This window comes from Botrytis deweyae (genome assembly GCF_014898535.1).
Source record: "Botrytis deweyae strain B1 chromosome Unknown BDEW_009, whole genome shotgun sequence".
NCBI lineage: Eukaryota > Fungi > Ascomycota > Leotiomycetes > Helotiales > Sclerotiniaceae > Botrytis > Botrytis deweyae.
Window position 1 is genome coordinate 1,110,423 of NW_024066216.1, and position 14,568 is coordinate 1,124,990.

Here is a 14,568-nt window from a genome sequence, read left to right on the forward strand (position 1 = left end):
TGCGGTTGCTTGCTTTACTAGTAAAATCATAAACAGTTTCTACATTTTACCTGAGTATGTGAATATGAAGTGATTGGAAGAGTTCACTGTAATGTTTGATTGTAATATAGTGACATTGATTATGCAGGTAATTGCCCCCCACCTACTCGTAACCAGACATGATGCTGTAAGTTTCAGCCAATCACCACCAGCCTATAGATAACTCGTTATTACGTCATCAACATCAACGAGAATTGAAGCTTCATTACATTATTTCCAATCCGAATAAAATTATTGCCAAACTCCATGCTATACTTCCATAATTTGGAATGACAATCCCACAGAAACTCATCATGAAACCGATATCAAAACTCATGTCTAAAAGACCAATTACTGTTCATGCAACAGCATACATATGTACATTCTGCTCCGCTCATGCGATACCGAGGACTCGCAAATACTCTTCTACTCCTTCAAGCTCCCTCCCCGCCTCAACTAAAACTTCAATACAACCACAATCCCAAGCCCAATCTGGTTTCCATATGTTAGTCAAGAAAGGCATCACGCGCCTCTCGACCCGTAGACTTATTTCATTGAGAGGACCCGATTCGATGAAATATCTGCAGGGAGTCATCACGAATGATATTTATAAAGAGGGGTTAAATTCGGATAAGCAGGGATTCTATTCTGCATTTTTGAATGCGAAGGGAAGGATGTTAAATGATGTTTGGATCTATAAGGATCTGTATGCGGATAGAGGGAAATATGGGGAAAAGGGAAAAGAGGGAGAGAATTGGTTGATTGAAGTTGATGCAAAGGAAGTGGAGGTATTGGCGAAACATATCAAGAGATATAGGATGCGTGCGAAATTCGAGGTTGATGTTGTGAGTGAGGAAGAAATGGGGGTTTATAGTTGTTGGGGAGTCGAAGAGGGGTCTGAAATGAAAGAGGGGACTGGTATCATGGTTGCGGATCATCGGGCACCCGAGATGGGAAAGAGAATTGTGGCGCATAAGGGATGGGATTTACAACGGGACTTGGAGGGTATAGATGAGGAAGTGAAGATGCAAGAGGAGGAAATATATAGAGTTCGGAGATATCTGATTGGAGTCCCTGAGGGTCAGGATGAGATACTGAGGGAGAGTGCGCTACCGCAAGAAAGTAATGTGGATGTTATGGGAGGTATTGATTATGGGAAGGGATGTTATGTCGGTCAGGAATTGACGATTAGGACGCATCATACAGGAGTGATTAGAAAGAGGATTATACCTATGATGTTGGTTCCCGATGGGGAAACCTTGCCTGGATTAGGAGAACTAGAGTATAAAGGAGGCAATCTGGCGAGTAATCTGAGAGGGAATGAAAATATCAAGAAGGTGGGTGGAAAGAGACCGGTGGGAAAATGGTTGAGTGGAGTGGGAAACATAGGTTTGGGGTTGGCAAGATTGGACGAGATGGGTAAGTGGATGATGGAGGGACATGGGAAGGAGGGGGATGCCGGGGAGGAATTTGTGGTAGAGGCGAAGGATGAGGAAGAGGGAGATGCGAGGAACATTAGGGTCAGAGCTTTTCCTCCTGCTTGGATTGAGACGTAGATGTACTATAGGCATTACTTTATTATCATTATTATATAATTATCCTCAACGCCTTGCTAAATTCAAAAAGAAAATTCTCCGCCCTGCGATGTCTGAACGTCGCTAAATATCTGAACTCCGCAGAATGCTAGAAGTCGATTAAGTGTCCAGAGTGGACTGCATATCTGATTTGGGCCCCTCCACTCCCCTCTTCCCCGCTTCTCTTAACATCTCCATGGTAGACGCGAAATCATTTCCCACCTTTTTTGACCCAACTGACGAAAAGGAATACTTAGGTGGAGCTGTAGATGGAGTAGATGTCGACTTGGAGTCTCTGAATTTCGGTTGTGGAGTCGAATACTCAAAATCGCCGGATTTTTTGTCATTGGATGTCTTATTTGGCGTCGAACATTTAACTTTCTTCTCGGCTTTACGCTTTGCTTTCGCGGCAGCGATTAGTTGTTCAAGGCGTGCTATTTTATCATCGTCTGATTCTTTAGGTATGCTCTCCTTCTGCGGAGGCGTACTTTCCCTCTGCACAGGCATACTTTGCCTCTTCGCTCTCCTCTTCCTGCCCTCCTCAGCAAGCCTTTTGATTTCCGCATCCATCTCCTCATCCTCTCTACTTCTCTTCCCTAGACTTCCCCCTCGTTCCCTCGCCTCCAAGTCCTCTTTCATACTCCTTCTCTTGCCTTCAAATAACGCAGCAGCCTTTTGTTTCTGCACGCGCGCATTGCGATAGTTGTCATACTTTTGTTTTAATTCTGGTTCTGCGAGTACATCATGCGCGGCTTGAAATTGTTCGTATTTGTCTGGGTCGAAGGCATCTCCTAGTTTGTCCGGATGGTAGAGCAAGGCCGTTTTTCGATATGCGCGACGGAGTTCTGAGACGCTGAAAGATTCGGGGGTGATGCCTAGGAGCGTGTAAAAGTCGACTTCGGAGGTTATCCATTTCGTCAAGTCGTCGGAGGGCATCGCGATTTTGTTTTTGGAGAGTAAAATTGAAATTGGATCTACTAAGGCGTTGTAATGTACTTTTATGGGATTGGGAAGGGGAAATTCGAAAAGTATTGGTGGATTTTGTAAGTGTAGAAATTGTGGTTGTAATTTTTGTAGATTTGATGACGGGCTTTTTGGAGATTTGGTAAGGCTAGAGCAAGGCTGTGAAGACAATTTACCCGATACTTAACCGGTTTGTCTTGACAATCTCTTTTGGGAAGAGTCACTCACCGGTTGAACATGCATGAATATACTACTACACTGCAATACATATTTTTTCGACAAGAAAACTCAGACCGTTGAGTCCACCTCTTTGCATCATACGCCTCTTACTTTTATGGCTTCATTAAATCAGTGCACGTGACGCTCTTTAGAAACTGCCTTCGTCTGTAAGCAATTCTTCACGGAGGATCTTACCACCATGGCTACGTTTAATGGTAAGAATATCGCCGAGAGTATGGACGCTTTGAGATTGTTAGATCCTGAGCCCAACTCGGAGAGATCAGTGAAAGATCTACTTCAAAAATCTCAAAATCTGATGACGGAACTCGAACAATTCAAGGCTCTTTTGAAAGAGCGAAAGCAAGACAAGACAGTTGAACTAAGACACTTCTCGACAAATCTCCAATCTGAGATCAAATCTTTAACAAGACTTGCAAACTTAGACCCGGAAGATGAAAAGGTGGCCCATACAGTTAGCTCTTCGAATTTTCCATTCTATTCCGCTGTTTGGAATACAGCAAAGGGTTGCAAGGGTATTACAGCTCTGAGAAAACGTTTCTTTTGGACTACTGGTCAAACTCTGCTCAAATCTAAACGAGGTGACCTCTCAGCGCAGAGCAATATTAAAAGTGTGGAAGTCGATGTCGTAGCTGGAGAGGATCTTGAATGGGTCAAAGTCAATACAATTACTGCTCGAAGGATGATATTTGACCTAGCCAAGGCCGGATGGGCCGAAGACGATTCAACTGATGATGAAGATGAGAATTTTGCTCGACTAGACTCAGACGATGAATCAGAAGGTCTTTTAAAGCAAGCCAAGTTGCTCGTAGAAGCTTCTAAACTGGCCAGAACCAAATACCGGTACCCAACAGTACGTATGGTACTTCCTAGAATCACACGAGATTGTCCCAAGCAGGTGGCTAGTGTTTTACAAGAAATTCGGGCATTGGGAGTTACAGTGCAGATATTTGAAGACATTCCTACAAGCCTTGAGATATCGACAGTTCTCCAGCGTATGGTAGTAGACCCATTTGAGAAATTCTCCGAAACACTTAACGTTGATTGTACGATGATATTTGCATTTATTAGTGAGTAAGTAAAAATTATTGTGTCCCGTGATGGGTGCACCTATTTCTCCGAACAACGGTCAGCTATTTCCCTGTTTGCTAATTACGCGAAATTCAGTCTTTCACATGGCCAAGTTGAATCAAAAGACTGGCATCATCGCTTTTTGATTAAACAAATGGAAATGGAAAGTGAAGATCAGCTCTTACCTAGTATTGTCTGGCCTGCATGCGGTGCTAGAAAGCTCATATGTACTCGTGAGGCAGTCGCAAGAGCCCAAGAGATCATAGATACAATTGGAACAGACACCGAAAAGAAAAGAATGGAACTGATTTTCGGGTTCAATCATGAGTCGACAAGAGACAAGCTGGCGGAGGAATTTCAAAAGCTCTCCGAGTATAGCATTCCTCTGGAATGGCAGTTACCAATTTCCATAGTTGATGTGGATGTAACCATTATCAAATCCGAGCTTCCTAACGTCGTTTATGACGTCTCAAAAGTTCTGACTGGTGTTAATCAGTCCGTGTTCCTGTACGGATGGGCGTCTAGATTGACAACAATTAGCAGCAATCGTGTTGTTGCTAAAGAAATCGAGGCCACGATTGAAGCAAACAGAGGTTCTGTTGACGTTCAGGGCCCGGACATCTGGTTGTCTCCAATGGCACGATCTCTTGTAGGAAAAGAAAAACAGCGACGCGGATTCAAAGAATGATTCAATGATAGATCCGAGTATGTAGCTCGTACTTATGAATTGAAATTTGTTTCCTGAATTTTGCCTCTTTGAGTTTAGCGCTAGAAGTAAATAAGTGTGCAGTCATTGCATGATGTTCGGCTTTTCTTCTACAATTTTTATTGTACGTACCTCCCATTATCTTCAGCCTCAGTGTTTGCTTTGGTGAACATCAGAAAATCTGTGGTCAACATGCTGTCATCTGCGGCAGAATTTATCTAGAAAGTATATATTGGAATCTGGGGATAGCTTTAGTAGGCCTATTACTTTTCCTTGGTGAAGTTTTTCATCGCTGATTATGACTTTCTGTGATTTTGTCTGGTTGTTACACTTACTGTCCTCAGTCGTCCTAGAGAATAACGCAATCCAGTCTTTCAATTCTTTTACTAGCTGTGTCCCCGCTGCGGCAGTTGATAAATTAGGTGCAGTCGAAATCATTTTTTCAGGAGATTCTCCGATTCGCATTTTGAATGAGTTCCGGGGAATTGGGTAAAGAACATCCTTCTTACACACCATGACGATAGTCACGATCACTTTCAACGATTCAATCAATTACCTTGGTATGTTGACTCTAACTTGATTCATCCCCTACCGACGCTAATGGTCTTGCGGGCACTGGCGCGAAATTCCGTTCCCCTTGTAATGCTATGCTGTCTAGATGTACAAAAATTAACTGTAGCGACTAGACCCTTTTGGAAGGTACACATCACTCCCTTTAAAAAATTAAAAAAAATTTTCAGGCTTGGATATACGGTGAATTTGAAAATATGGATGTATATAATTTTTATATCCGAGCCATCAAGGTCTGGCTTGGTAGGGTTCATGGGATTCGGATCTCGAAAATTCTTTTTCATTTGACTGCTGCGCAAGATAGTGGTTCACTTTTTCTTGCTTTGTCCCCTCGGTATTTTTGTTATGATGTATAGCGAAAAATCAGCAAGTTTTTTTGTTTCAATGTCACTTGAAGGTATCCAGATCTACACTAGCAGAGGGGATGTGATTTGTGATGAAAGGATCAATAGTAAAACATGTTATCATGAATTGACACCTTGATAACTGTTATTCAAGGACTGATGCAAATATTTGTTCAGAGAAAATAACATCTAGATCTTCGCTCAGAATTTCAATTTGGCCTCAAGCGCATCGCTCTGGGAATGCTCTGTGAGAGAAGCGCTGTCTTTGTAAATCATAGGATCCCAATGGATCTAGTCAAGATCATATCAACACTGCAATTGCAGGTATATATAGTAGCTAGTTCTATTTATCATCTTTGGTTGCACATTTGAATACTTGGCCCCCTGAATAGCTTTCGCTCATCACTCTATTACTCTATCATGAATCTGAAGATGTTGTCACTTTGATTCAACTCGATTTCTTGACTTCAATTTATACTCGATGATTCGAAACCGCGACAAAGTTTAATCTAGTTGCTAGTACGATTAATATAGTACGTAAGTCAGTATTTAGTCAATGATGCTTATTAATTTCCACGATTAAATGCTAATTGGCCCCAAATCGAGATTAGCGAAATGACATAATGGAAAAACTCGGTAGTCTGATGACTTTAGCGATTAAATCTTCTCTTATTGAGCAAGCTTTAATTCACATCCATAATAACATCAAGATTTCAATTCATAACATTTTCACTTCGTTCATACTCATTCAGGGTATCAGCAGTTTGTTTTATTACATTCACTTGATCACATTCATTTGCATCTATACTATTTTGTGAAGTTTATTAATGTATATTCCTACATAGTCTCCAGAAATGTTATATCATCCACTCAGAATGGTGAGCAGTGATAAATTTCAACCGAAATTACGTCCCCGGCAGTCATTTCCTAATGAGCCACCCTTATTTCGAACAAATACATAATAATATTCCTAACAGCACCAGTGATCATCACCACACACTGCTTTGTAGCCAGCTGTCTTTCTCCACCTCTCAACTTCCACCCCGCAAGAGAATCCCTGTGGTAATGATCCACTATCTCTTGCCAGCAGTTCTTCTCTTTACCCACCTGCTGGCCTCATCTTGATCAACATCCTGAGCTTCTGCCCGAACACGAGCACGACCACGCTTCTTCAGGGGAGGATCAACCTCCATCTTGCTGGTATCCTCCTGGGTAGCAGCTACCTTCTTGGCTTCCGATTTCTTGGCTACTGCAACTGTGAACAGTTCTCTCAAGCCGATTGCATATCCTAACTCGTGTTGAGTATAGTGTGTGTATGTAAGCTTGAGAGGCTTTGGTGGCACCGAGCTTGCCACCAACGCATAGACATCAGGAACTCTCTGAGCGAGAGCAACCAGAGCCGCAGACCAAACATCATCGTGATTTTCGAGCATATATTGCTGGGCGGCTTTTAGACACTTTTGCAATAATGGCCAAAGAGTGTATGTTCTGGCTTCCCGATCGCTCCAGTTGTATGCAGAGACTCGTTGGACTGGAAGCAGTACCAAAGGGGAAGCCAAAGTCTGAAGACCGGGTGATGTTGTCTTCAATTCTTGTCGTTTTTCGAAGAACAACTTTCTAGTTCCGGCGTTTTCGGCCAACATGTGTAAGAACTCCAGTACTTGAACGAGTAGTGGAGTTAGTTCCATGGTCTGGGCAGTCATGTCTCTCATGAAATCCGCAACTAGATCGAGAAGCATACTCTTGCGGAGAAGCTGGTCGAATCCGAAAGTAATCGCTCCGTTTCTGGCAACGGTAGTGTTGAGCGTCGTCAAGCATTTCAAAAGAGCAGGAAGAAGCTCTCTGGTTGCGTGAGTCAATGGGAGATGTGGTGACTCATTCCGGAAGTTGATCGCAGCATCGTCGACAGCGCTCAAGGCCTCCCAGGCTGTCCTAGTATCCGAAAAGGTGCACTCCTTTAGATGTGGAGCTACACCACAACCCAAACAAGTTCCGAAAGAGCATTTAGCACATGCGGCAATGTGCAAATGGCTTTTGGTATTGGCCGAATCGGGAGCAATGAGCTGTGGTTGGGAGGGATTGGGTAACCAAACTTGCGATACTTTGTATGTGTTTGGAATTCTGCACTTGATGCAATTGACCATCAACCCTTGCTGCATTGCAAGTTGGATATCCGACAGGAGAGTGGCTGCTCTTGGGATGCTCTCATCTTTGATGCTGGGAGTTTGCTGGTCCCAGGCCTCTTCGAAGTCTTCGTCAAATTCATTAGCATCGTGAGAGCTAATGTGCGACGATGCGGGAGTTAGAGAGCCCGGTTGCTTTCTATCCAAATGCAAATCCCCGAAATTGTTCATGACCGACTGTGCATGTTGCTCTGGATCCAACTGCAGATTTCTGAGCCTGCCAGAAAGGGGATCGGCTAAGTTCAGGGCCGACTGTGCAGGTGCACCGACTTTGCCTGCAGCGCTGGTCTGCTTGGTAGTGGGTGCTGTCATGTTGAATGTGAATTGGGTGGATGGGAAATCGACGGGGAATGAACCTGACATCTTGAATGATGATTCGCAGATGTTTCTTGGATGGTTCGTAGATGTTTTCGTTGATGGAATTTGATTTGTTTTGATTGGTAGAATTTGAATTTTTTTGATGGAATTCAAAATCGATGCCGTTGGATAGGTGGGAGAACTCGAGGTACTTATGTTATTTGGACTTCTCGAGAGTGTTTGAGAACGAGTAAAAGATAGAGAAATTTTGAGTGGGAATAAGAAGCCCTTATATGCACATGAGAATCAGTATCTGAGACACCAAAACAGTCGCTGTCTGCGCGAACTTTTACGGTTCTCAAGATTAGATAATCAGTTCTAGGCGTATTTGGTTTACGGTCATGGTTTTTGATGTTTATATACGATTTTTCACTTTTTAGCGTGACTTCTGGTAGGTTTGACTTGTAAAGTACGGCAGTAAAGTCTCACTTTCTTGTCACGGTAATTAACGCGCGTTAGAATTATTCAGCGCGTCAAGTACGGTAGCGATGTTGCACACTTTTCAACATGATGAGTCAGCGTGAGCGAGATATGGGAAGTGCTCAGAACAAGGTAGCTGTCCTGCTTACCGATATTGTTTGTCACACTGCTAGGCAGCAGACTCAATCACAGCTAAATTCTGCAATACGGCAGTGTTCTCGCTTAAGATTCTCTCAATTCAAGTTAAGCGAGACTCAAAAATAGCTACAGGCGAGAGACTAGGCTGTTTTGATTACCAATATCTTGCCTCAGGTCGACTAGCGGTAGATATCGCGAGTGTTCAGAGCAAGGCGGCCATCTTGCTTACTGATATTGTTTGTTATACTACTAGGCAACCGACTTAAATAGAGTCAAATTTGCAATACGGCAGTTATCTCGCTTATTGATCTCTGAATTCTTGTTAAGCGCGACTTTAAGCTGAGCTACAAGCGAGACACTAGGCTGTTTTGATTACTAATATCTTGGATCAGATTGACTAGCGTCGAGCCTATACAGTCAAACCGAGATTTTAGATTGTTTTGCTTATAAACCTAGTGTTTAATAGATTCGCGTGAACTAGATGCGGTCAATTTGTCGAGATGGGATGGTAGCCGGTCATATACAGCCAATTTTGCTCGGAAAACTCTGATATGAGATTCATCATTCTTGGAAAGGAGACGGAAGAGTGGAATTTCAAAAATGGTGCACCGTTGAGTAATTCATTTATGGATCTGGATAGAACTGTGTATTCGGTATCTTGAAAATCGGGATCAATGGATGGCTACTGATTGTTACTGAACGAAGAAGTATTTGTCTCTGCTTTTCGAGATCTGAATAATTCTCGGAACCACGAAAGCTTCTCAGTGAAGAATCAGTTTAAGACGAAGAGTACTTGACTGGAAATCTAGTTTAGTGACTACTCAGAGTTTCAAAATTAGAGGTGATGTGTACTCCAAACCATCATTGTTGACATAATCTGCGAAAAGTATGTGCATATCTAGATATGGAATACATCTCGTAATGTCCTATCTAATTTTAAGATCACAGCCTTTATATAGTCAATGAGCAAGATTATTTTATGGCTAGCTGAGTTCATTTCGTAGTATTCACATAGCGAAACGACTAGAGATATATATTTGTCATTGCATTACAAGATCTTGATCTTAGAATTCTTTAATTAGATTCTAACTTTCGACATAGTACACTCAGATACAAGCATGTATAGTTCCTAGCTAATAGGACTAGTTGATAAGTTTTTTTACTATCGATTGTTTCAAAGCACTATGAGGATTTAAATTGATTAGCGTTCTATTCGAACTAGATTCTAATGATATAGAAGTCTCTTGTCCGAGAAAATTGATTGGTATGTATAGCGTTTCACTTTCCTCAAGAAATCAAAAATTTTGAGATTAAAAGAATCTACTGAGAGTCATTATTTCTGAAAGTAGGCATAAATTTTTCAGAAAGTTATAATCCGGTAGAATTAAGCGAAGTAGACATTTTCGGTTAAATCATTCGAAAGATTTAACTAATCAAAGAGGAGTCATCTGTACTAACGATAATTACTTGAATCATTTTCCGAGTTCGAAATGAATACTATTAGTAGACTAGTTTTGGGATATTCTGTATGAAATTTATATAAGGAGTTATTAAATTATTTCAGGAGATATGATTTCATAAAATCAGTTTTAAGGAGATTATTCTATGAACTTTTTACGAACATAGAGCGCTATTAGCTAATATTATCGAATATTATGAAATTTGACTACTAGCGAGTATAGAACATGAATATAATACAGCGTGAAATCTCATCAAGAGAACTTCATCTTACTAGCAAAGTGTTAAGAGGATTGAAAGTAGAAGTCTGTAATATTAGTTATAGATTTCTCTACTCTAGTTGCAATCGAGCATCTATTAGATATCACCTAAATAAATCAGCCGAAAGTAATTTTATAATTAGTAATCATATAGCATTTGAATGACATCGTCTGATGTTACTGAATCTAGTATCGACATTCATTTGTTTTCATGAAGTTATTGAAGATTACTAGGGATATCTAAATAGAACAGATACTATACATGCTTAATCATAATAAATCGCAGGTAATTATGAATTCTAGTCTCATGCTTTTCATATGAGATTTGAAAATAGCTTGAAACTAATATAGAGGATATTCATCAGTATCACCGTTTATACGAAGTCAATATAACTCTATAGCATAAGCTTTTAACATGACTTGAGCGGGGCTTACTTATGGATACTAACGGAATCAACGCAAGTACGTCATTGATGGCGAAATCACATGACGATATGAACAGTAAGAAATGCATTCGTGTTCCTAAGCTTCACTTGATACGGCAGTGTGTCTAATTGAACCTCGACTATAGATACAAATCAGTCCGAAATGGCAACAGCTGGAGAAGGAGGAGATTTAGAAGAAGGAAAGGAGAGAAGTAGGAGTCACTATATGCTCTACAAAAACTTTCACACATTTGTTTCACAGAAGACAAGTCTAAAAAGAGAAATTCGAATAACTTGATACACTATCTACCTGGGTAATTCACAGTTTATACAATATCTACATATCCTTGAAACAATTCGTATGATATGGCTCCGATTCCTGGAGACGTTACTCCCTTCTCCCGCGCTGTACAGAAGTAACCGCAAAGTCCTCAATCTACTCATCATCAGAAATCACAATAGCCTCTTCTGGATCCTCTGCCTTTATTTTCTGTGCTGGCGGTTCATCACTCATTGAATCAGACATTCTTCGACGCTTGCCAGCCTTCTTGGAGCTCTCCGCCAGACTTGAAGCCCCCGCCTCTTGTAGATACTTGAGATGGTTTGGGTCTCTTGTCGGCATGACGGCTTCAAACCCTTCGGCACTGTCATTCTTGTGGGAAGTCTTAAAGTGGGTCTTCATAGCCAAGGGATTTGGAACCCTTTTGTCACAGAGAGAACACAAATATGGGTTCTCTCCAAATATTGCATGAGTGGCAGCCTTCGTGAGTTTCTTCCCTGGCGCAACCTTTGGTGGCTCAATAAGCGAAGAACCCAACACACTCACGTATTTAGCTTCTGTGTGTGACGATCGTTGCCCGAAGTAGTCTTGAGAAAGAGATGCCTTTGCAATCTCTCTAAGTCTGGCGAATGCTTTCGCTTGAGCAGAGTCTCGAGACTGTGCGGAATTCCCGTCCAAAACTGTTTGAATTCTTGATACGCGAGGTAGAACAAGATTCCCGTCTTCGTCTTTCCACGCTTCCCTTTTTGCAATCGACTTGGCAGACGGCAATACAGCTAATGAGCCACTGCTGTGGCGGTGAGCAAGATGCCAAGCGTCTTGCATTGCGATCTTCTCGTGCTGATGTCTTAGTGTCCCCCATGCCGCAAGCGCGAAAGCTTCTCCATGAGGAAAGGTGATAGCCATTGGATTATCTTGTTGATAATGATCGGGCATCTTGTAACTTCTCAAGGTCGGCGCACGATTCATCAAATTTCTCTGTGGGTAGGCGACGAGGACCAGTCTGGAATAATTGTATAAGTCTGGGTCCATCCACGCCAATTTCGGAATTGGTGCAACGTATGGTTTCCTCGGCGAGTCTCCCATCATCCTTGGTGGAATGCCGAGATGGGGATGTCTTGCTCTGAAGACTAGAGCATCACACGGTGCAAATACCCAGTAGTCACGAAGTGACATTATGGTAAATATGCCAGGCCAGCATCCTTCAACAAGATTGGACAAGTTCAGGAGCACCGACATCCGTGCTGGGTCATCCTTCGCGTCTATGTGTAACGATCCAGACTTCCCCATTTCAACTGACAAAGAGACTGTGTCCACATTGGAGTAGTTGACCTGTATGGTTGCTGAAACATGTGTTAGAAATACAAGTGATTCAAAACATGAACTTAGTGGATCAGGACTTACAGAAATTTCTATTTTCCTCGTCGCCAGCCGTGTACGATACATCGATTTCAGACTGTAACTCAAGTACTCTCAGTTCTTCTGCAGGAGTGACATATCGAATGATTGCCTGTGAAACCTTGGCAATCAATTGAGTAGCTTCTGCAAGTTCATCGCAATGCTTAACGTGGCCCTTCGATGTTGTAGCAACTCCGCCACTATCCCCGTTTGGTGGAATCGACCATCCTATGGTGTAGGTGCGACTCGTTTCTCCCCTATCAGATCTAAGAATTTCTTCGAACCTACACTTCTCAGAGTCTTTGCCTTCTCCGCGACGGAGGAACATCTTTCGTAGCTTTAAGATACCTTCCATAACGAAGCTAGGTAGCTCTTCTTGGATAGTCTTCGAGTCAACCTGCTGAGCTGTGAATGACGCATTCTCATTCTCGTTGACGAAGACTTTTTGGTTCGGTGGAATTCGGTTCATCTGGATCGATCGATCCTCTTCTGATGTTAAATACCCAACGGCATCATGTATCAGGTCCGGTACTTCTGAATTTCTAGCTCTTGCTAGCCATAATTCGCTGGTGAAGTTTGGCATGTGGTAGACATGGCCATCGTCTCTTTGGATTGGAAGGGAATAATTAAATTCAACTGGTGAAGACATGATTATGATCTTGTTGTAAGTTTGTCTGTTATAGAGGTAAATAGTTTGTAAGATTTGATAATTGTAGATGTGAAAGAGTAGGAATTCGAGAACTTTATAGATCGAGAAGAGCCCTTCTTCAACTAGATTACCCAATACCGGCTTATTTTGTTTACTGAACCGAGAGTATTCACTTTCTGCAGCTTTGTTAATTTAAATATGTGTTCCGAGGTTGGTCACCATCTATTCACTGATTACAACTTGACAGCTTCTAAAAGTTGACTCCCATACAGCTCGGCTATACTCGGCCAGTTCAATTCCTAAATGATTGAGTTTTCCTGGTTCACTGTGCTCATTACTTCGGGTATTTATTTACAAAAAGTGAATTATATCATAGATACAAGAAATCTGACAAAGAAGTGATTTTGGTGTGGCAGGAAAGTCCACAAAAGGGAGCTGCTGTATTGTAGTTTTATATACCTATGTCGGTCTTGTCTCATTTTGTTTGATGTTTTAATCTGATAGGGTTTTGACATGAGATTTCCATATTCTCACATGACTTGAGAAGGAAGTATAAATGACTATTCCAGCAAACTGGCTGCTCAGTATGTGGAAGCAATCCACCTTGAGATTGATCTCCTGAGATGATCAAAAGAACAAACACCTTGCAGCTGAGGTACTAACATTCTATAAAATTTAGTTAGATGTTGCTACTGAGTGTTCACCTATACCACTACCTTGTTTCTCTCTTTGGTAGTAATAATGTTTTTATCCAAGGAAAAGTAAAACTTTCAGCCAAAGACACCATATAAAGTTACTTGTTGGCAAATCAATGCATGCCATCACGATACGCCAATCGCCCACATAACAACACCAAGCAATAGCGAAAAACGTTTTGAAACAACCACAAAGCAAGCAAGAGGTTCCTGTTGGTATCAACTTGGGTTGATAAAGTGTATAGTACTTTAGTCTTTGTGGTTTATTCGTTCTTGATCATTATTACTATGGGAAGCTAGTACTTAATATAGTAGAAGTGCTAGCGCTAGTGCATACGCTAGTACATACGCTAGTTGCAATACAGTGCCCTCTTAGATCACATGATCGATATCCCGACAGTTCCCCAACTTCCCGAGAATAACTGATTCTACTCCTCGTACAAGCATAAATGATGTGAACAATCACAAACCAAACTCGGATCTGATTCCAGTGAAAGTGATTTGCATAACTTGATATTGCTATACCACATTTGCTGTTTCGAGTTTTGCAAACTCTCCAGAGACAAATCAGTTAGATTGCCAAACCACAGAGACATGGTGGCGTTTCCAAAGAATGATCTATCCCCCTCCTCAACCATATCAAAGTTCCATCCATCCATCCCATCCAACGTCTTCCCGCCCTCCTCTTTGTCTCTCAAAATGTTCATTCCCAAACTCATAACCTCATACATACATACTCCTTCACCATCTTCCAACCAAACCTCTGCGTATACCTATACCTGAGCAAACAGATATCCCCCTAATCTATCCACCACCTCAAAC

The 14,568-nt window shown here is 41.7% G+C and overlaps 5 protein-coding genes across 5 annotated transcripts; 2 read left to right on the forward strand and 3 right to left on the reverse strand.

The window, feature by feature from the left end:
- Nucleotides 1-332: 332 nt before the first annotated feature.
- Nucleotides 333-1,574, forward strand: EAE98_004957 (uncharacterized protein; the record flags this gene model as incomplete). Its single annotated transcript, XM_038952578.1, has 1 exon — nucleotides 333-1,574. The coding sequence occupies one exon, from the start codon at nucleotides 333-335 to the stop codon at nucleotides 1,572-1,574; it is 1,242 nt and encodes a 413-aa protein (XP_038811228.1).
- A 138-nt stretch (nucleotides 1,575-1,712) lies between these two features.
- EAE98_004958 (uncharacterized protein) lies at nucleotides 1,713-2,528 on the reverse strand (the record flags this gene model as incomplete). The annotated part of the gene is made up of 1 exon (XM_038952579.1): nucleotides 1,713-2,528. The coding sequence occupies one exon, from the start codon at nucleotides 2,526-2,528 to the stop codon at nucleotides 1,713-1,715; it is 816 nt and encodes a 271-aa protein (XP_038811229.1).
- Nucleotides 2,529-2,973: 445 nt separating this feature from the next.
- EAE98_004959 (uncharacterized protein) lies at nucleotides 2,974-4,551 on the forward strand (the record flags this gene model as incomplete). The annotated part of the gene is made up of 2 exons (XM_038952580.1): nucleotides 2,974-3,866; nucleotides 3,960-4,551. The coding sequence occupies 2 exons, from the start codon at nucleotides 2,974-2,976 to the stop codon at nucleotides 4,549-4,551; spliced, it is 1,485 nt and encodes a 494-aa protein (XP_038811230.1).
- Nucleotides 4,552-6,556: 2,005 nt separating this feature from the next.
- Nucleotides 6,557-8,029, reverse strand: EAE98_004960 (uncharacterized protein; the record flags this gene model as incomplete). The annotated part of the gene is made up of 1 exon (XM_038952581.1): nucleotides 6,557-8,029. One exon carries the CDS (start codon nucleotides 8,027-8,029, stop codon nucleotides 6,557-6,559), a length of 1,473 nt encoding a protein of 490 aa, XP_038811231.1.
- A 3,131-nt stretch (nucleotides 8,030-11,160) lies between these two features.
- On the reverse strand, nucleotides 11,161-13,051 carry EAE98_004961 (uncharacterized protein; the record flags this gene model as incomplete). The annotated part of the gene is made up of 2 exons (XM_038952582.1): nucleotides 11,161-12,347; nucleotides 12,409-13,051. 2 exons carry the CDS (start codon nucleotides 13,049-13,051, stop codon nucleotides 11,161-11,163), a joined length of 1,830 nt encoding a protein of 609 aa, XP_038811232.1.
- Between the last annotated feature and the right edge of the window lie 1,517 nt (nucleotides 13,052-14,568).